Source organism: Ursus maritimus, unplaced genomic scaffold (genome assembly GCF_017311325.1).
Source record: "Ursus maritimus isolate PB19 unplaced genomic scaffold, ASM1731132v1 scaffold_29, whole genome shotgun sequence".
NCBI lineage: Eukaryota > Metazoa > Chordata > Mammalia > Carnivora > Ursidae > Ursus > Ursus maritimus.
This window is the reverse complement of record NW_024425452.1, coordinates 22,380,618-22,402,453: the sequence shown is the minus strand read 5'-3', so window position 1 is coordinate 22,402,453 and position 21,836 is coordinate 22,380,618. Positions and strand designations below refer to the sequence as shown.

Genomic DNA, 21,836 nt, shown 5'->3' with positions numbered 1-21,836 from the left:
TTTGCTACACAGAAAAACATCACAAGCCTGGTCTTGGGCCAATATTCGAGAGAATTCTCGTAAGTTTTGGACACACAGCTAATCTTCCTTTGATGGCTGTTATGCTCTTTTTCACTTTGACGGGAATTCAGTGAGGGGATAAAAACATAAATCCTAAGACTACCTGTAGCTTTTATTTACCTTTACGATTCCCTGGCTAATGATGCTTATACATAACCTGTGTCTTAATTTTACCTTGAGAGTCAAAATTTGTGGTAATTGTCTTTCCAAAGATCAGAGAATTTACTATGGGACAATACCAGGCTGTGTCCTAGATGCTTCTTCACATTAATGAATTGATACCACTTCCTGCTGAATTGGGTATCTTACCATCGCTCCCCAACTTACAGAACAGAAAGATATAATTAATCTCCTGTAGAAACTCCTCATAATATCACTTTATGATCATGAAATAATATGGCTGTTAAGTGATATGTCAACCTCTGATGTGATCATTATATGCAAGCATGACTTTAAATGCACAAAGCCCTAATTGCAATTTTTAGTAAATATCTAATTGACTTATTAATACTTATTTGTTACCTTGGGTTATATTTTGAAGCCAGTTTATCCTATACAAATCACTGGAAAATTAAATCACATCAAAGTTAGGTTTTTTTCCATACACACCAAACTTAAAAAAAATACTTCCATGAACATGATATGGTTCAATAACCAATTGATAATATTCTCTAAACAAAAGTCATCATTTTGGTGTCCTATGATGCAGAACTTTGGGATCTCAGCCTCTCATACGCCCTTGTGTTGAACCAAACCTCACTCTGTTTTGAGCAAGTTCTCGGTGGTTCTTTCTCAGTACTATTCTGTGCGGGGCGGGGGGGGGGGGTGGTCCTCTGGATACCCATCCTTCTCTCCTTCATCCTACAGATCTGCCCTTATTTCATCCCAAATACTTGCCAGTGAGTTTAACCTTGAACTTTCTGCTGCCAAAAAACGATTCAGTTTTCAGCAGAATTATTCGGAGTTTAGACTCGGGGGCTAAACTGCGAGGATGAATCTTGGCTCTGCCATTTACTGCCTTGTGTGATATTGGCAAAGTTATGGACCTCAGTTTCTTTATTTGTAAAATGGAAAGAATGATATGACTTGCTTTATAGGCTAATTTTGGGAATTAAGTGAATATTTATAAATATTTATAAGCACTCAGAAGAGCTTAAAATTATTACCAAAACCTCTGTTTTGAGAAATCATATTCATGGGTCATTTCTTGAAGTACAGCGTTATCCTTTTCTTTTCTTTCTTTCTTTTTTCTATTCAGCCCGATCATGGGATAGCTTTGTACTTGAAGAACAGCTTTGGCTCTTGAAAAAGTGGTTTTGGTGATTATATTTGGGTATTAAGTATTTACTTGTATTAGGGTTCTCCAAAGAAGCAGAACCAATGGCGTGTGTGTGTGTGTGTGTGTATGTGTGTGTGTGTGTACACACAGATTTATTTTAAGGAACTGAATCATGTGATTGTGGGCCTGGCAAGTCTGAAATCTGGAGGGCAGGCTAGCAGCTGGACACCCATGGAAAAGCTGTTGTTGCAGCTCGAGTCTGAAGAGAGTATGGAGGAAGAATTTCTTTTTCCTTGGGGAACATCATCCTTTTTCTCTTAATGCAATCAGCTGATTTTGTGAGCCTAACCACCCACATTATGGAGTGAAATATGCTTTACTCAGTCTATGGAGTTAAATGTTAATCTCACCTAAAAAATACTTCAAAATGACACCTAGATTGCTGTTTGACCAATATCTAGATACTGTGATCTAGTCAAGTTGAGATATAAATTAACCATCACACTGCCCTTCACAAAGGACATAAGAAATACCTTTGTAGGGCTCAGCGGTTTTATAAGGAGGTTGTTGATGAAGAATTCAATATGTAATTCAGCATGAGGTTTTGTGAGAGGCACTTCTTGGTTGGTCTTCTGCTTCTGTAGAGGAAATGACGGCTTTTATCTTAGGCATACTACAAACTGTGTAGCTAATTGCAGTTTCTATGTGTATGTTAGTCATTGGGAAGCTAGGAGGTATCATTTGGCACAGCTCCAGACAGGAGTCTAGGACCTTGAGGCATACATTTCAGGTACTAAATTAGTCTCTGTGTCACCTTGATTGTCTTTGCTCATTTTAAGTAATTTATTAATTTTTACATAATCAGTGCCTTTTCCAAATATTCCCATTACATGCTCTTTTTTCTTTTCCTTATAAATCCATCAAGTTATTGTAATTCTGTTTGTTGGTCTGTGTGTCCGCAAAGATGCTAAGTCCCTTGAAAATAGGGATCAAATTTTGTTCGCTGTTGAATCATCACCTCCTAATACAATATCTAGATGGTGACTGGTTCTAAATAAGTATTTGTTGAATGCTGTATATATTTTAATAAACACCTTGACTCTACTTCAGAATAAAGCACAAAATGCTTACTACCTAAAATTATCTTCCAGTGTCTATAAAATACTCTATGAATTTTAGAAATGAAATTCTAGATTTGAGAGAAAAAGAGATACTAGATAATGCTAGGCATTCATTTGGAAAGTTGACAAAACTCTGAACTGGTTGAAAGAATAGGAACTGAAATGCTGACCTTCAATTTCAATCTTTGTGACTCTTTCCTTTGGTTGAAAATTAGTTATTGAAAGCTAGCTGGCCCTCTTACTGGAGTTCTGTGGTTTTGGTGAGGAGGAAGTTGTACTCAGAGACACCCGTCAAAAGGCTTCTATGCCTTTTATATAGGTGGTTGCTATCAGAAGAACCATTTTCACCATGAAGTTTGTCTTTATGTAAGAAATGCTAGATGTATCCGGCCAGGTGATTCTAGTGGGTTAACTCATAGATGCGTCTTATCAATTTCGCTGGTTTTCAGATGTCAACCTATTTACCTGTGACCAAGGAGGTCAGAATACTCCCCTCAGCTTAACTTTAGACAGGCGTCTTCTTCACTCTAGGCCCCTGGCCTCTGGGACCGGCACGGTGTGTGGTATAGATATACAAGCAGGAATCCCAACCAAGAGAGGACTGGTCAACTCCGATTAAGGAAAATAAAGTGTTCTCCTCTAGCTTGTAATATTTACCATTTTCACTTTGGAATTATTTTTGTTCAAAGAGCTATGGCTATTGTCGGGGCACCTGGGTGGCGCAGTTGGTTGAGCATTTGACTTTTTGGCTCAGGTCATGATCTCAGGGTCCTGTGACTGAGCCCCGCATGAATTCTCTGCTCCGCAGGAATCTGCTTGAGGATTTTCTCTCTCCCTCTCTCCTTGCTCACATGCTCTATCAGATGAATAAATCTTAAAAAAAAAAAAAAAGCCATAGCTATTGTCTGATATTAGAAAATCCTTTCTATTAACCACTGCTGGCTGGACATTAATTTTTGAAACAGTCTTATGCCAGTAGGCTTAGTTTCTTCCCCTGATGGTGTTGAACTTTACCTGAGCCCTATGCCCTTGGAAAACAGCAATAGTCAGGAAATCCCCACACCCTTTTGTGTTCTGGGAAAACAACTTACTGCAAAGGAACCACCCTTTGACATTCGGCAAGACTCTCAGTGAACCTCTTGTATATTTATGACAAGGTCAGACAGGGACGCTTGAAATTCCTATCCTTTGTGTCAGAAATTCATAAATGAATGATTTGTCCCCAATGACCAATCTGAACAAAATACTTGCTAACTTAACCTCACCAAACTTCAGTTAGTTGTCTTGCTTTTCCCCAGGCCTCTGAACTCTGGCCCATCCTGAGTTGTTTAAATGAGAATTGGGAGATTAGCTAAGCACTGGAAGGTTGAACAATCTCCCCTAACCATCTCTTCCAGAGTTGGCTGGCTACAAGGACACTTTCTGTTCACCTACTTATCACACCGTCTACTCACCTCACTCTCCCACATCTGGTTCTTTCTAGTCTTGTTGACTGTTCCCTATGAAAGAAAAGCCCTTTCTGCCTGGCATCTGGGGTGCTTATAGATTTTATAATTAGAGCGTTCTTCCTGTTGCGATAGTCCCTTTGTGCTATTGCAATAGTTTTTTCAAATGAAGTCTCTCCTTACCTAAGTCTGGATTTGTTTTTTGGCCCCGGAATATAATTGCCATTTTCATTGGCTGACAAGATTTCTTCTATTTCAAACATTTTAGGATTCTCAGTTCTGTTACTACCTCAGTTACGAATTTAACTACAGAAGTGCGTCAGGGGAAGATGATTTTGTCATCATAGAAAACTGTACAGACTGACATGCTGGAGACGTATTTGTTTTCATATTCTTCAATGAAGTAATATAAACATGTCGAATTTAATTGATTTTGACATAGATAACTTGAAAAAAACTAAAACTAGTAAACATTTTCTAAGAAGCTGAGAATGATTTAAAATTTGCAACTCAGTTTTCTGAAGCAGTGATTTACTGACTGCAACTTTGAAAAATGTGGCTATATGTTTTTAGAGTGTCTGAAGCCAATCTGAAAATTCAGGTTGGCCTCTCTCTCTTCTGTCTCCTGTTGCCTATGTGTAAGTAATCACAAAACTAGTGAAACAGCAGTTACATTTGAAGAGAATTTGAAAGGTAAGTGTTGCAAATAGAATCACACAGTATACGACAGACGAAATCTATTTAACGTTGCTCGCTATTTTCATCAGCCGTGCTTTTCTGCTACAATTAGCCACTGGCCTCACCACCCCCGTGGCCGCTGATGATGCATGTTTTCAGTTTAATGCCTTACTACTAGCCTGAAAAACATCTCCGTGAACTTCATGGTTATTTGCTCTGGGGACTTAATAATCTAGAAGGAACAGCAGAAACTTCACAGTATCATGGGAATGACCCCAGAGTAGAAGAGGATGGGGGCTCTAATATTGGGTCTGTCATTTACTTATGGTGATCTTAGGTTGCCTAACCTCTTCTGAGTCTCCATTTCTGTAGGATAATTAATTTCTGCCTCATGTGGTAATCTTAAGGGCAAAAAGGCAATATAGGGTAATAAGAGCTTATGATATTTAAATAATTTCTCACATTTGTATTTTCCATCTTTAGTAGATTGTGAGCTCCCTAAAACAGAGGTCCTATATTCTCCTAACAAACAAGTAAATACATAATAGTCAGTAAACACTTTTGAATGTGTGACTTGCTGCAAATGCATGACTGTAAGCAATACTAAAATAAATTCCACAAATAATTCAACAAACATTTATTGTGTGAACATTATTGTGCTAGGTCCCTCGAGAGATACAAAAATGGATCAGACATGAATCCTGCCCTCCAGGCACTTACAGTCCACCAGAGGATATCAGAAATGTGTATAAATAACAAGGTAGAAGTTTTCTTTAAAAGTCCTAAGAGAGGTACAGAAGCATTGCCATAAGAGTTCACAGGAGAAATTATATCTAGCTTGAAAAATCATGAAAAACTTCGTGAAGATCAAATATGAGGTGGACCTTGAAGCATAGATAAAAATGTAGATGTGGGGGGAGGGGAAGGACTACCAGTCCAAGGGCACAGAGTTCTTGGTGGGTCGTGAGTGCAGTGGGCTCAGAGAGAACTGCCCAGGACTGTCGGAGGGGGCGGCTGCAAGTCAGCTTTGGCAGAGTACGCGTATGTGCACGTGTAGTGGAAACTTGTAAGACGTGGACTCAAATGAGAGCTTCCTTAAAATTATGATTCCTTGGTACTTACTCTCCTGCCTGCATTGTTTTCCTTATAGATTAAAAAACAAAGGAAAAGCACCACTACAACTTGGCACCCCTCTCAGAGTAACAAAAAAGTTACCCTAACGTTTTCAAGTATGCAATTTCTGGTTAGCTTTCATATATTAATCTGATAGTGAGTTACTAGAACTAGAGAAAAATAGAAGTGAAAAAAATATAAGATTTCATTTTATGGCAGTGACTATTGTAGTTTTACAAGAAATATTAGTCTAATATATTGAATTTGGTTTTTAAACATAGAATTTATGTTTTCGAATATATACTTATTGAGGGTTTTTTTGTTTTTTTTGGTTTTTTTTAGTCAAGATTTTACAGTTTGAAATGGGAAACTGCCTACATGGTTCTCATTCACTCCATAAGTTACTGAGATGGAGCTAAGCATGTATATATATATGTGTATATGTACACATAAACATGTTAAGTATATATATACATATATACATACACACACATATACATACATATGTGCATATGTATGTATTTATAGATACATGGATATAGAAAGAGAATGAGAGAAAAATTTACTAAATATTCCTATCACCGGAAAGTCATCTTATAAATTTAATAAACATTTAATATTACAATTACATTATAATTAGCATGAAGTTTATTCTATAGAAAAATCACTCCTTAGTTATGTTATATTCTGATGTTGCTTTTATTTTTAAAATCTGGTTAAAAATATATTTTTAACATCTTTACGTGGAGAACATTAGAAGTACCTGACAGTTCAGCCTGAGCGGGCGGTTTTCAAGGCTCTAGCTTAGCGGTGCACCTGAGTGGTGAAGCACCTTTGTCTCTGCCTGGACTCGCGGCCTGCAGGGCCGGGTCCCCCAGGTCATGGGTCGCCGGAGCCAGCTCACTTGAGTTTCTGACAGTCCACACAAGATCATGCAGCTTAGGTTTAACAACAAACTAATCTAAATAAACGTTGTAGGAGTTTTGAAGACCCTAATCTCCTTTCCACTCCCTATACTTCCCTTAGATTGAAAGACACAGTCTCATCATCCATTAAAAGGATGACAAAATTGCCGAAATCCTTTGCACCATGTTTCCATTAATGAGGCTTTGAGAAAGCAGGAGACATCACGGGTGTGGCTTTCCACTACAGAGGACACTAGGGACCAGCTCACCTCAGGCTTCCCACTTTTCAAACCAGAAAGCATCTACCAAATACATCCACTTCCCTTTTCCTTCTGCTAGAGAATATACAGATAAGATTTTTTAAAAATCCTGAATAAGTTCATTTTTTTTGTACGCTATGAAGAACTATAGTACAAGTAGTTTCTTTTGTGAAACATGCAATGGACTTTGTTACTTATAAACATTTTCCCTGTATTATTTTATGTACGGCAACTTACTGTTTTCTACTAGTAGTTGTCTTTTTGCCACAAGATAGAAAAAAACCATAATATTTATGTAAGACTATGATGGCAGATTTCTGACAAGCCCCATTCACATGGTACATTGTTCCAAAGGGTGCTTGAGTAAAAAATACAGAAGCACTATACAAACCTCCTATTACATTTGAGAAATCATTAGCCTCAAAGGAGTAATAACGGTATGCTATTAAAACTGTGAATACATTTTCAGCATCTGTATTGAAAAAAAAACTTTATAAATATGTAAATTTCTGTTCAACAAATCCAAAATAAAATGCACTAAAAAACTGATATGTAGACAAAAGTTTATTTACACCATACAACATTTTAAATATTTTATACACAGTTGCAGCAGAGAAAGCCACTCAGAGCTTTCTAGAGAAAACTGCAATAATAAAGATGTGAAATATATTATTCATATAAAAGTGAGATTATTACTTTATTGCATTTAAAGCAATGAAGAATGTAGCTCAACAAACATTCATTTAATGACAAAAACTTTGCTTTTATATTATAAAGTAAAAAGTGTAGTAATGGCCAAACAGACTGTTATAAACTTTAAAAACTGCATAAATATATACATTGTGCTTCATGGTGAAGTTTTTTGAAAACTAAACCATATGAAGCGGTTACAACATGAATCGTTGCTTGAGGTTTATCTATAAAGATTACCTTACAAATCCATTCCACGGGTACTTACAACACAGGATGGTCAGAACTGTACACCTGGTCCTCTCTCCACTAGCCTGACTAGTGAGAAGTTACCATATGCAAACACCACTGACATTTGGCACATGAAGGTCCTGACATAGGATAGTCACACTGTCCAGATAGAAATGTCAGGCTTCCCAAGTCTTAAGTGTCAGTGCAGTAAATTGTTTTATATCCACCTCAGTCCATTTTGATTGTTAAACTTCTGTTTGAAAGTCACCCTCTTGCACATCCAGAGGCAAATTCAGACACTTCTCCCACTCTGCTGGCCTCAGTTCCAAAGCGTCCTTTGCCTCTGTATCTAAGACATTGATTGTGGTGTAATGTTGGTATTCACTGGGGTTTTTGAAAGTGTCCCATGGATTCTTGTTTGGTGCTGGGTTTTCCTGTTGAGAAGAGAGGGGAAAGAGGGTCATTATTTGATGACGAGGATTACCGCTTGTTGGAAGTTCCCAGGAAGAGAGCATGTTTGTGACCTTAATCCAGTTTATATGATTCAGAGATGATTTGAAATTGTGGCCAGCTGCAGGAAATGGTTTTGATTTTAGTTTTCTTTCACTGAACAAACTGATGAACACCTTCTTTATGTTATCCTAAAATCTTCCAGCAATCAGAAGAATAATTTATGGAAGGCAGAGTAGATGATGTTTTGTTTTGGGTATCCTGGGAAATGTCAGTATAGCTACCTCAGGTAGAAAGAAGCGTTCCTGCTAAGACTAAATGTAGAAAATTTAAGTATTTTGGCAGAATCTTTGGTGAGTTAAAATTTGAAGATATGTAATGGGGCATGTTATGTAATAATAAAAACGGTCCCCAAACTGGCCATATTTCATAAAACTGAATTTCATTAACTTTTAGTTTTTAAGAAATTATCCTTTTTAAAACATTAAAATGCTATGTCCCTTGAGTAATCTTATTTTTTCTCTGCTGTATATTCCCCACAATTTTCTATGTATTTGGGCAGCACACTAATTTAGCAAAAATCATTGTTCGCTTCAAAGAGCACAGCTTTTTGGAAAGTATATCCAGCAGCATAAGGGATTTTAAAGAATGTCTACCAGCCAGCGTTCCTTATATTCCATAGTATACATCCTCTTACTACTTAATATTCAAGACCTGTCTAATTAGGACTCCACCCAGACCTTCCATGTTGTAGGGGCTCAATAAACATGAGTAGACATTATTCAAAGTTTCTATTGCTTGATATTTGCTTAGATTTAGCAGTGAACTTGATTTATTTTAAATAAGTGTTTAAAGATTTCTGTAAAATGGAGGGAATCTGAATGGAATAGACTATGTTGAGTGACCTCAAAGAACAAGAAAATCATGACTGAATTCTCTTTAGAACAAATTAAGCTAAAAACACTTAAGCTACTATAATTGTTGAATGTGTCCTTTATCCCTTCCCCTTAACCCTAAATTCTAGCCTTCGACTGCTTGTAATTAATTAGTAGGCGGAATGTAAAACAGGTACTGCAATTATTATCTGGGTTCCATCGAAAAGAATAAAAATCAATCACTCTCAAGTATAGATAAACAAGAGAGACAACCTATAGAAATACATACCATAACTAGAAGTTAGATTGTTAAAATCCTCAATGTGTTAGATGTTTTTAACACTTATTAGCCTTAATCATGAGGACATCCAAAACAATAATAGCTAATATTTAAGACGTGATAAAATTTTAGCCTTTAGGATATGTGCAGGGGATTAATTTTGATTTAGTCTAATATCCTAAAGAAGTCTTATGAACTATATTGTCTTGTAACTCTTCCCTTCCCCTCCTTCCTTGCTCCCTTCAACTAATATTTATCAGATCCTCTGTATTGGGCATCATATTAGGCACTAGGGAGGATAAAGTGATGAAGCAGATGGCAAGCCAACATGGTTCGCGAGGAAGCATAAGATTTAAAGCCTGATATATGCACGTCCAAATTCTAGTTGCTCCATTTTATGTGAATGTAACTCTGAGCAGTTTACTTGATTTCTTTGAACCTAGACTTTAATATTTGTAAAACAAAGATATGCTTTGTATTGTGGGCCAAAGGAATTGGCAAAATGTGCAGACTACCTACCTTATGGAGTTGCAAAAATAAAAAAGTCAAGGGGCCTGGCATAACACCTAGTATTTAATAAATGGTCATTATGTAGTAGTCATACTTATTATGAAGTTGTTTATAGTTATATGAAGGTATAAATATATAGTTATATCTGTGTCTGTAAAAGTGCTGATGGGGGTACAGACAGGGGTGGAGATAAGGCTTTCTTTTGTGGAAAGCATGTAGACCTCTCTGAGAAAAGTGATATTAGAATTGTCATAGAAGAATGAGCTCTCTGAGAAAAGTGATATTAGAATTGTCATAGAAGAATGAGCTTGGTCATAAAGACATGTGATTGGAGGCTGAACAGGCATGTATACTGGGAAGTAAAAATCCAGGGAGCATGCAGATGGGACAACACTGAGAAAAATAGCCAATTTATTTTAGTTGGAGTGAAAAAGAATAGAATAAATAGGCAGAAGGTGAACTGAAAGCCAGATCATAAGGGACATTGTATGCCAGGCCACTCAATTTGGAATTTATTTTGTAGGCAATGGGGAATGGTTGAACATTTCAGGGCACTACAGTGACCTGAATCATCAATCACTGAATGTAAGGTTCACTGGTGTGAATTCTGCTGCATCAAGCCATGGAGAGGATTTATCCATCTTAGACAGACAAAGGCTGTGTCTTAAAGGAGCTTTGTGGGAATCCTTCGTTTGAAAAAGTTGAATTAGTTCAGTCCTAAAAAGATTCAGGATATGTAAATTATTTGTTCATTTGCTTTGAAAATAGGGGTTTCATTATGTTTGAACAGCTGTGATTTTCCATTTATATTTTGAAGATCAAGTACTGTGGATCCATGAACTAAAATGGCTAATTTTAAACTTCATCAGAGTGTCAATAAGGTTGGCTTGTTCATCTCCTCTGACATCCCATGGTATTCCCAGTAGTACTGTGGTTTTTGCTATTGTTCCTAAATGTCTGGACACCCTTTAGGTCTGAGGCCCATGGTTCTTTAGTGATAAAGGACTACTGCACCTACCAGTAGAACTCAGCCGAACAGAGCACTGCATACACAAAAAAATAAAGGGAAGATAACTTAAGGGACCCACAGGACAACAGTGAGTAAAACAATCCTTAGGGGTCCCAGAAGAAGAGAGAGAGAGAAAGGGACAGAAAACTTACTTGAAAAAAACAATGGCTGAAAATTCCCGAACCTGAAGAAAGAAATGGGCCTGTGAGTTGAGGAAAGCCTAGAGCTTTCCAAATAAATTAGACCCAGAGAGATCCAAACCAAGACACACTATAATTAAAAGTTAAAGAGAAAATCTTAAAAACAGCAGGAAAAAAACACAAAAAACAAAACTTGTTATGTATATTGGCAGATTTTTCAGCAAAAACTACAGGTTAGAAGGGAGTGGCATGATGTATTCAGAGTGCTGAAAGCAAAAATCCCAACCCAGAATACAAAAGTAGTAAAAATGATGACTACAACAGGATACGCAAAATAAAAGATGTGAAATGTAACATCAGAAGCATCAAATGTAGGGGGGATTAAAATGTAGAGTTTTGGAATATATGCAAACTTAACTTGCTATCAACTTAATACAGATTGGCATATATACAGGCTGAGCTATATAAACTTCAAGGTAACAACAATGCCAAAACCTACAGTAAATACATAAAATTAAAGCAAAGCATCAACCACAAAGGAAGAGAGCAAGAGACGACAAAAGGAAAAGAGAAGAACCACAAAAACAAGCAGAAAACAAATTACAAAATGGCAATAAGTACATACCTATCTATAATTACTTTAAATGTAAATGCACTAAATTCTTCCATCAAAAGATAGAGTGGCTGGATGGATACGAAAACAAGACACACATATATGCTGCCTATAAGAGACTCACTTCAGTTGTAAGGGCACACACAGACTAAAAGTGAAGGGATGAAAAAAGATGTTTCATACAAGAGAAAGCTGGGGTAGCTATACTTAAGTCAGAAAAAACAGACTTTAAAACAAAGACTAATAAAAGACAATGAGCATTACATAATGGTACAGGGGTCAATCCAGCAAGAAGATATACATTTGTACTTATGCACCCAACCCAGAAGCACATAAGTGAATAAAGCATCTATCAGCAGATGTAAAAGGAGAAATTGATAATGATACAATTACATTAGGGGGCTGTAACACCTCACTTACATCAATGATAGATCATGCAGACAGAACGTTTAACATTAGCCTTAAATGATACATTAAACCAGATGGATTTAATAGATAGATACGTCAAGACCACAGCTAACATTATACTCAGTGGTGAAAAGCTGAAAGCTTTATCCCCTAAGATCAAGAACAAGATAAAGATGCCCACTCTTGACACTTTTATTCAATACAGTACTGGATGTCCTAGCTGAAGCAATTAGGCAAGAAAAGGAAATAAATAACATCCAAATTGGAAAAATAAAATAAAACTATCCTATTTGTAAAGGACATAATTTTATGGGTAAAAAACCCTAAAGACTCCTCCAAAAAATTGTTACAACCAATAAATTCAATTAAACTGCAGGATACAAAATGAATATACAGAAATCTTTTGTGTTTTTATACACTTAACAAAAAACTCTCAGAGAAATCAAGAAAACAATTCCATTTCCAATTATACCAAAAGGAATATAGTATCTAGGAGTAAATTTAACCAATGAGGTAAAAGACTTATACACTGAAAACCATAAGAAACTGGTGAGAGATAATGAAGAAGACATAAATAAATGGAAAGATATACCATGTTCATGGGCTGGAAGAATTATATTGTTCAAATGTCATGTTACCCAAAGCAATCTATAGATTTGATACAATCCCTATCAAAATAGCAATGGCAATTTTCACAGAAACAGAATAAGTCTAAAATTTATATGGAACCAGGAAAGATCCCAAATAGTCAAAACAATGTGGAGTAAGAAGAACAAAGCTGGAGACATCACACTCCCTGATTTCAAACTATATCACAAAGCTACAGTAAACAAAACAGTATAGTATTGGCATAAAAACAGACTAATGGAACAGAATTTTAAAGAGCCCATCACCCAGTTACCCCCACCCTTTCTAAGGGCATGTGATGTGATGAGCACTGTGTGTTAACTGATGAATCATTGAACATTTTACCAAAAATCAATGATGTACCATACCTTGGCTAATTGAAAAAAAGCCTAGAAATAAACCCATGTATATATGGTCAATAAATTTAAAACAAAGGAGGCAACCAAACCACAATGAAATATCTCACACCTGTGAAAATGGCTATTTTCAAGAAGACAAGAAATAAAAAGTGTCGGCAAGGATGTGGGGGAAAAGGAACCCTTGTGCACTGTTGGTGGCAATGTGAACTGGTGCAGCTACTGTGGAAAAGAGTATGGAGGTTCCTAAACTAAAAACAGAACTACCATATGATCCAGCAATTCCACTTCTGGCTATTTATCTAAAGAAAATTAAAATACTGATTTGAAAAGACATATGCACCCCTATGTTCACTGCAGCATTATTTACATGGCCAAGATATGGAAACAACCAAAGTGTATGATTGATGGACAGATAAAGATGTCGTATATAGATATACAATGGAATACTACCCAATCATAAAAAAGAATGGCATTTTGCCCTTTTTGTGACAATATGTATAGACTAGAGGTTATTACGCTTATTATGAAATAAGTCAAACACCGTATGATTTCACTTATATGTAGAATCTAAAAAACCAAAACAAATGAAGAAACAAAACAAAACTTGGGAGTGAAAAGAATAGACTGGTAGTAGCCAGCAGGGAGGGGACTTGGGGGGAAGGTGAAATGGGAGAAGGAGGCTGAAAGATACAGACTTCTAAGACAAATATGTCATGGGGATGTAAAATACAGAATGGTGATTATAGTCAACAATATTGTATATTACATAACTTTATATGCTGACAGGAGGAACTAGAGTAACTGGGTGATCATTCTGCAGTATATACAAATATCAAATCATAATTAATACTGTTAATTGTACCACAATAAAAAAACCCCATAAACTCAATATAAGCCAACATGCATGAAGCTTCCAAAGATGCTAATTTGGTCTTAGGCTGTATACACAGAAATGGAATATTAGCTGCATATTAGAATGCAGGGCCCCCTGAGCACTTCCCACAGTTCATGGGTCTAGGAGCAGGCTAGCTCTTACTTCCGGACAAGTCCCTCCTTCCCTTTTTCTCCCTTTCTTCTCCTCTCTCTTTCCTTCCTTCTTCCAACCTAGCAATGAGAATTTGTATAAGTCAAACACCATATGATTTCACTGTGAGAGAATTTGTTTATTCTATATTCTAGAAGAGCAAGAATTTGGAGATGCTCCTTGGGGGAAAGGGTTCTTGATGGAGAATGGTTTGTGAGACACACTCAGAGTAAGAGAATTCTTTCCACACTGCCTTTTCTTTATAGTGTGATTTAGATGTTGTCCTGCCTGGAAGCGGGGAAATGGACTAAATGGTCTTTTGGGTTCCCTTTGATTCCCAAAATTCTACATAATTACCATCATTTGCAGTGCTAGGCAGGTGTTGTGAGTTAGTAGCCAGAAAAAAAGGAAAAGACTTTGAGATTTTTGTTTTGAAAATGTCTTTCTCTATCCAATTATGCGATTTTTCATTAGCAATGTGCCACACGAATTATGGCTGAATTAAGGATAATGAACTCACTCACATGTTCATTATTAATCAAAACTGAATAAGGAACTTTTTTTTTTCTGTTCTCAGATATTTAGGACAATAGTCAAGCAGCAATGACAACTCTATCCTTCCCACTCCTAACCTCCCAAATGATAAATATTTATAAATCTTTTCTAGAAAAGGCGTGCTGCTGCAGAGATGTGGTGTAATTAGTAGGCTATTTTGGTTGTCAGGAAACTGAGATACAGATATTTGTGCCATTAATGATTTAATACCCAGACCATACAACAAGGGGAAATTACAATCATATAATAGCAGTCAGCCAGCTGTATCTGTTGCATAAGACTTTCAGATTTATAAACATAACCTTTTCCTTTTTTTTTTTTTTAAACAAATGAAGCTTCTTCAGTTTATTTCAGTGTTAGCTTTCAGTATTCCAAAATGAGTAGCTAATGTGTTTAGGTCTAATCTCAACGGTGCAATTCTCATTTGCCTGGTGAGCTGAAAATTGACGGCCCAGTATTAGGAGGAGTAGATAAGAAAGAGCCACTCACTACATGTTAAGTGTCTTCTATTTGCCCAGCATTGTGTTGACGATAACAAAGAATGCATGATTCTAGCTGTAAGGAGGAAAATAGGTTGATATACACATGAATTATTTACAGACCAATTAAGAGTTAAGGTCTATTGTATTTCTTATAATCTTCATTTAACCAAACACAGACTGAACTATCAGAAACATTCTATAAATCATGAGCAGCTATGTACTGATAAATTACCATGACCAGCGCCGTACTAGTACTGAGAGGAATATAGGAAAAACAAAGGCACATGAATTCTTGTCCTTGACAAACTCATGTTACTCATCAGGAAGCTAGGACTTAGACTCACGACACACATATCCACGACAGTCTAGAGTTAGAAAGTGATCGAACACCATGTCTCTTAGAGTGATACACACACACACACACACACACACACACACACACACACCCCAGAACCCCAGATGTTGGGAGGAGGGGAAGGGCTGCGAAGGTGTAAGGCAAAGCAAGAGCACCATATTTGGAGTGAGGAACAGTGGAGTCAGATGGCAGATGTCTCTCACAGCTGAACCCCAGCTGCTTAACCTCTCATGGGCCCTACCTGCTTTGGAAAGCGTTATGAGAATCAAAGAAAGCACTTGTTAATTACTGTTTTCTTTGTTCAATTTGGGAAAAACTGAGCTTTAGAAACCAGAGCTGGGTAATTGCTCAAGATCAGAGAGATCCTGGTTAAGTTTTGTACTCCTGATCCAGGGCCCTCACAAATAATTATGTAGCTTTCTCTGGAGCCATGACTGGGCCATGTACATGGTGCTTGCAAAACATCATTTCGTGAATTCCTCTGCTAGGATTGTAGTAGTGTGAATGAACGAGAAGAAAATGGTCCAGTGCTCCAATGTTGAACTTTCCCAAAACTCCTCTCATAAAACAAATGAGTCTCCTGGAGACAAAAACCTAACACTTAGGTTTCAGGTAACAGAGTGTACATTCAAGTGTGTGTGTGTGTGTGCGTGCATATATGCATAATATAAATATGCATAATATAAAGAAATACATAACTATATTTTATGACCTTAAAATGTCAGACATTCAAATGAAAATATTTAGACATCTATTTAGGTATTTGAATTCATTGACTTTTAACAATGATAAAAGGGCCAGGTGAACCTAATACATTTTTGATACATAACTATAATTAAAGCTTATAATTGAGAACATTTAAAACATGAATAAAGATGCTTAAAGAGTCTATCATTCCTAATTTGTTTCTTAGTATATTCCAAATACATTGTGGAGCATTATTTGTTTTTTTCTATGTATGCTACTTCTGTGATCACAAGACAATGAAAAGCTCCTGGAGGGCAAGGATAATGGCTGACGGGACACATGATTAGTGGGGTGCCAGGCACCAATGAAGCAACGCATACTCACCATACTGCTTGTATTTGGTATATCCCGAAATCTGTCCAAAGTCTGAAATTTCTGATTCAGCTCCTGAAACAGTTCCATATGCCTCTTCCTTGTATGCATGACCTTCTGCAAAAGAGAATAGAAAGGCTCTCATTTCTAATTTGATTTATACATTTTAAAAAGAGATTAATATTTTCACTTTAATAAGGAAAATCAAGCTTGGCAGGAACCAGGAAGTCCCCAAAGATACCAAAAATGCAAATAAGCTGCATCTAATCCTTGTTTCATAGTCAGCACTTCTTGAACGTGAAGAATTGGCTTTATTTCCACTTATGAGATTACCAAAAAATAGTTTTCTCTTGTGGGTGCATTAAAAATGTAGCAGTCATTCCTGTGTAAGATTTTCATCATTCAAAGTTTAAGCTGTTTTACAAAAATTGTTATAATATAAAAAAAATGTTTAAAAATTTGGACTTGTAAAGCACCCAAGTCTCTCAATGTTTGTCATGGGATATATTACTTTTTTTATGTTTTATTTCCATAAACACTAAAATCCTAGCTGGCTGTACTAAAGGGGGAGCAAAATCCCAGGCACTGCCATTTAAGGCTGACTCAAAGCACTAAAGTGTCTGAAATATATGTGAGATCTAAAATCTTACACTTTCCATGAATAATGATTGAGCTTTGCAAAGGAAAATCTGACCCATAGGTTTCATATATTTATTTATGAGGTGGTACAGAATCTTAACAATTAGGGCTCAGAGCATAAATCGTGTGGTTGATGAGCTTCTCAAATCACTGATACAAACACATTAATCCTCTTTTTCCCCAAATATATTAATACTCTTCATCCTTGGTTATATCCTTTTCTCCCAACTTCATCATAGAGTCCTAAATAAAAATGACCTCAGGGTAAGTATGATGGGCGGAATCTTTTTCTATTACAGAATGTTTAACAGAGAAGATAATAAATCCCCTGTTCAAGTGTTATTTTAAAGGAGAAAATACCCTCCTCAATTTTGATTTTTTAAATGTTAAAAATCAGTATTTCAGTGATTTTCCAAGATTGTGCCTCCATGTTTGTGCAAGATCTTACATATGTTAAAGCATGTGCTTCATAACTCACCATTTGCTCATGTGGGCTTCATAGGTGTATTATATTCATTTCTAGGCTATGATTTGAACATTTGACCTATTGTTTTAATTACCAAATATTTTCAAAAGTAAGGATTTGTTTTGGAAAAGAAATACACCTTTGGGGGAAGATCTATAATGCCTGCTTTTCTTCTAAAAAGACACTTGCATAAAACACGATCTCCTTGAGAAAAAAAAAAAACAAAAGAGAAATGCAAATTAAATCTTTAATGTATTTTAAAAAGCCTTATTCTCTGTTATGCCAAATTTAATTTCCTATATTTAATGAATCTGTGTTTAGGCAATACTTTGTTTAGCTAGTTTCTTCTATTTTCATTAGCCTACTTTTATGAGAGAATTCTGACATTTTAAGTCTTGCTCTAACCAAATTATTTTCGTCTTTCCTCCTCTTAGTTCTAGGAGTTGGCTGTTAACGAGTCAGGTGGTTGAGGATGAGAACATGGCAACATTACTCATGATGAGGACATGAAACATAGCACACAATTACAGAGCGATTAACTTCCCATCAGTTTTGGGGAGAGTACAGGAAACAGATTTGCAGGATTTACAGAGAAACACCAGGCAAACATAATTTGACTAGCAATGGCTGATGGAGATTTATGAGAGGGAGGATTTGCATAAGCAACTCAGTGGAGGGATTCTGAGGACCGCATAGCTGGCAAACGTAACGAAATACATTCTATCCCTGGGGACTCAAATATCCCCATGCAGTACCAGAGCCTAAGTCACTGATGAAAATACTGATTTGTGTTACAAGAAATACCTTTAAGAAAAAGACACACACAAAAACTATAGTCATCAGAATATGAACTCTGGCTCTAACTTTCAAATAGCGTTCTTTATAACAATCTTACCATGTAGTTATTTTTTGCTAGGGTGCAGTAGGACTAATGTCACGCTACTGACATTTCTAAAGATACTTCATCCTGTCAGTTAATGCATAATTCATGAGCACCACATATTGTGCGAGATGCCGAAGTACAATGGTGTGCAAAATCCGGTAGAGCTTCTCCCCTCTTACAGCTCAAGGTAGAATGGAGGACATAGGCATTAATCACATAAGAACTCAAATACACATTATTTTAGGACTGAGATAAGTAAAACAAATGGCGTGTCTGTGTGAGTAAGTGAGAGGGGAATTCACTAAGACAAATGCAAGTGAGGCAGATTTCCAAATTTTCACATACTTATTTTGAAGTTGAAAATTCTCAAATCAGTTATTCCTCATCTCATTTGTTCTCTCTCTTCCATTTTCTAAAATCAGAGAATTTCTGGCATAGTTTTTAATCTTGTGCCCTTTCCTCAGTGAGAGCGTTCCTTTCCAAAGACAAGGAGCACATTCTCTTATAAGATAGTTGATGTTCTTGGCACAGCTTCCTCATTTTAAGGTGGGCATGTGATGATTTTGTCTGTGCAGTCTCTATTTATCTTCCATCTTATGACAGGGTCCTGACTTTGCCTTGGGGAGTTATGTCTGCCAGTGCTGGTGGAAATGTCAGTGGAGGTCCCTACTGTCTACTGGCCAAAAGGTCAGTTTTTCCATATCCTTCCAACAAAGGATATTCTCTTTTGGTTGGTAGTCAAAGTCACTCTCTGTCTCATGCAACCAAATATTTCTATTCGACAAAGCATGTTTAATGAAGCAAAGTATTAAATGTATCCCACGGCAATGAGGGTATATTAATTGGAGTTTTTATAATCATATTCTGATTGAATAGGCAGCACCTGATTCTGAACTGAGTGGATTTTATTTTGAAAAGCTACACTGTTAGAAGACACTCAGATATATATATATGGTGAATGCAAATGTTAAATGACCAAAAAACATTTCGCAATGTTCTACATAGGTTCATGAAAGCTGCTCTGAGTACTAAATCTCACAGATGCCACAAACAAGGTGGAAAGAAATTAAAAATGTGGATGCTAAAATCTGGGGCTCTTCCCACCTAGAAACATAACTTGCAAATCCATGCGCATGCCAGAGAGTCATTCTAATTTGAAATTGTTACCTTGGCACAGCCAGGAATCACCACAGCAATGATGGCCTGGTGGTTCCAGCAGAGGTACCATATTAGAGCTGCCAAGCAAGAGCTCAACTGAGTCAGGGCTCAGTTTGGTTTTCCAGGCATGATTCCTTCTTGTTCATAGACTTAAGTACACCTTTCAGCTTTTTCAGTCGGGGAAGCCTCCATTGACATGGAAGCTGGCGTCACAGTAAATACTGGACAGTTTCCAATCTGGCAATGTTTTGGGATAAAAACGTAGCTGTAGTTTTAGTTTTGGGATAAAAACGTAGCTGTAGTTTTAGTTTTCACAAATAATAAGGGTTTCCCTTTATCTTTTTATTTGTCTGAATATTTATTTGCAGCACTCATGTCTTTGATTGTCTTAACCACCTAATTAGAAGTTTTTGTGCTTATTATAAATCTTACTGGCCCATTTTAATGGCTCTTTTTGGATTTTACTCACCTTAGGATTTTATCCGTTTACCTTTTTCTTTCTTTTGTGACTGAAACATCCTGTGTCCCAAAGAAATTGACTTCTGTGAAAAACTCAATTTTCTAAAGCCTTGTGAAGATGATAAAACTTTAACTTATGTACATTTTCTTTTTAAATAAACATATATTCTAATTGACACTATATATAAAATTCAGGTTGCTTGAGTTATAACTCCTGTCAAATAACATAGGCATCTTTTGCAATAAAGAGGAATGCTTGGTAATGTTCCCTTCCACTCGGGTTATTATGACATCACTCTTTGAAGCTGCGTATGAACCCCCATCCTGAGAGGATCAGCAACCTAACTGCACAAAAATATCTCCTGAAATAGCTTATTTCATACTCTCATCTGTCATTTTATATATTGTAACTCAAGGGAGGCTGTCTTTGCAGTCTTTTAATTGTTGATACAAGAGAAAAAGGGATAGGCTGTATAGTATTTTCATGGAGTTTCAGATACATGAGAACAAATCAGGATGTGAACCACCTGTATGCATCTAACAGCTTCGGCCTGGACAAACTTGGATTTAGATCTGTTCCACCACTTTCAAATTGTGTGGTCAGAGGCACCAAATGTAATCTCCCCGTAGCTAAAGCTCCCAGTTTTGGGAGTCGGAGTGACCTTCACGGTTGTTCTGAAGACTGATAAAGGGACACACGTCACTTATCGCTGGAGGACACAGGTAAGAGGCACTTCAGAAATGCTGGGCATTATCGTCTTTCTCCATCCTCACAATAACCCAGGGAGGTAGGAGTGATTGTGTCACTTTGCTGATTAGGAGACTGAAGCTCAGGAGGCGAAGTAAAGCTCCCAAGCTCCCATCCGTGGTGAGACAGCTGGAGCGCATTCTGAATCCAAAGTCAACTCTCTCTGCCTGCTGCTATCTTAGATCCATCCCATATTCAGGGAGCACCCTCCTTTAGATTAGTCAAGCTTGTGATTATGCCCTATTCAGATGGAAAAGCAGGCGAAAGAAACAAGGGTGGGTTAGGTGCCTTCTGTAGCAAGCCGGTAAACTGGATATTGGTCACCCTGCAACTGTCCCATAGTACTGCAGTTATCTTTTGAAGGGCTGGTCTCCATATCTTGTCTCTGAACACCTTGTGGACAGTGACTTTGTATCCTTGGTATCTAGCACAGTGTTTGGTAGTAGCAGGTGCTCAATGAATGTGCATGGGATGAATGAACGAGGTGGCACCTGTACACAGGCCAGGGAGGGCGCCTACCGCAGGGAAGGCTCTCATAAAGCTCGCCTTCTCTCCTATTCAAGGCGTCCTCCTGCTCCAGGGGAGATTTCTTTTATTGGCCCCAGACAGGATCCCTGCCTTCTATTCTGATCCTATTGTGCTCGCTTATTTTTCGTACAGGTGGCTTATAAATGGCCTGCAGGTGGGTTTGAAACAAACTGCCTGGAAGTTTTCTTTTCTAAATTCAGAAGTGTGAATCACAGAGCTGGGATTTAAGTGTGAACTACAGATAAGGTAGGCATTACTATATGTAGACTTTTAGAAACAGAGAAATTGTTAGAAAAATTTAGATTATGGGGCCTGGAAGTCATGTTGATAGAATTTAGAAACCATTCCACCTAAATTACCTTTTCTAGCCTTAGAAATATAGACAACTATGCTCTCATTGTTCATATTTACTAGTATAAACCTACGG

General features: G+C 37.0%; 1 protein-coding gene and 1 long non-coding RNA gene across 3 annotated transcripts in view; one reads left to right on the top strand and one right to left on the bottom strand.

The window, feature by feature from the left end:
- The window catches only part of LOC103657379, an 84,641-nt gene that overhangs the window by 56,577 nt on the left and 6,228 nt on the right, over nucleotides 1–21,836 (top strand). The window contains exon 3 of one of the 2 annotated variants that reach the window (XR_566815.2): nucleotides 21,542–21,655. The exons of the other annotated variant lie outside the window; for it this stretch is intronic. This is a non-coding gene — a long non-coding RNA (uncharacterized LOC103657379). The remainder of the gene's footprint in view (nucleotides 1–21,541; nucleotides 21,656–21,836) is intronic. 2 annotated transcript variants of the gene reach the window in all.
- The window catches only part of ADGRB3 (adhesion G protein-coupled receptor B3), a 697,706-nt gene continuing 683,282 nt past the window's right edge, over nucleotides 7,413–21,836 (bottom strand). Inside the window, exons 29-30 of the mRNA XM_040643606.1 lie at nucleotides 16,541–16,645; nucleotides 7,413–8,216 (exon numbers count right to left, since the gene is read on the bottom strand). Of these exons, the coding sequence (XP_040499540.1) occupies nucleotides 8,028–8,216; nucleotides 16,541–16,645 (294 nt within the window). The 3' untranslated portion in view covers nucleotides 7,413–8,027. The remainder of the gene's footprint in view (nucleotides 8,217–16,540; nucleotides 16,646–21,836) is intronic.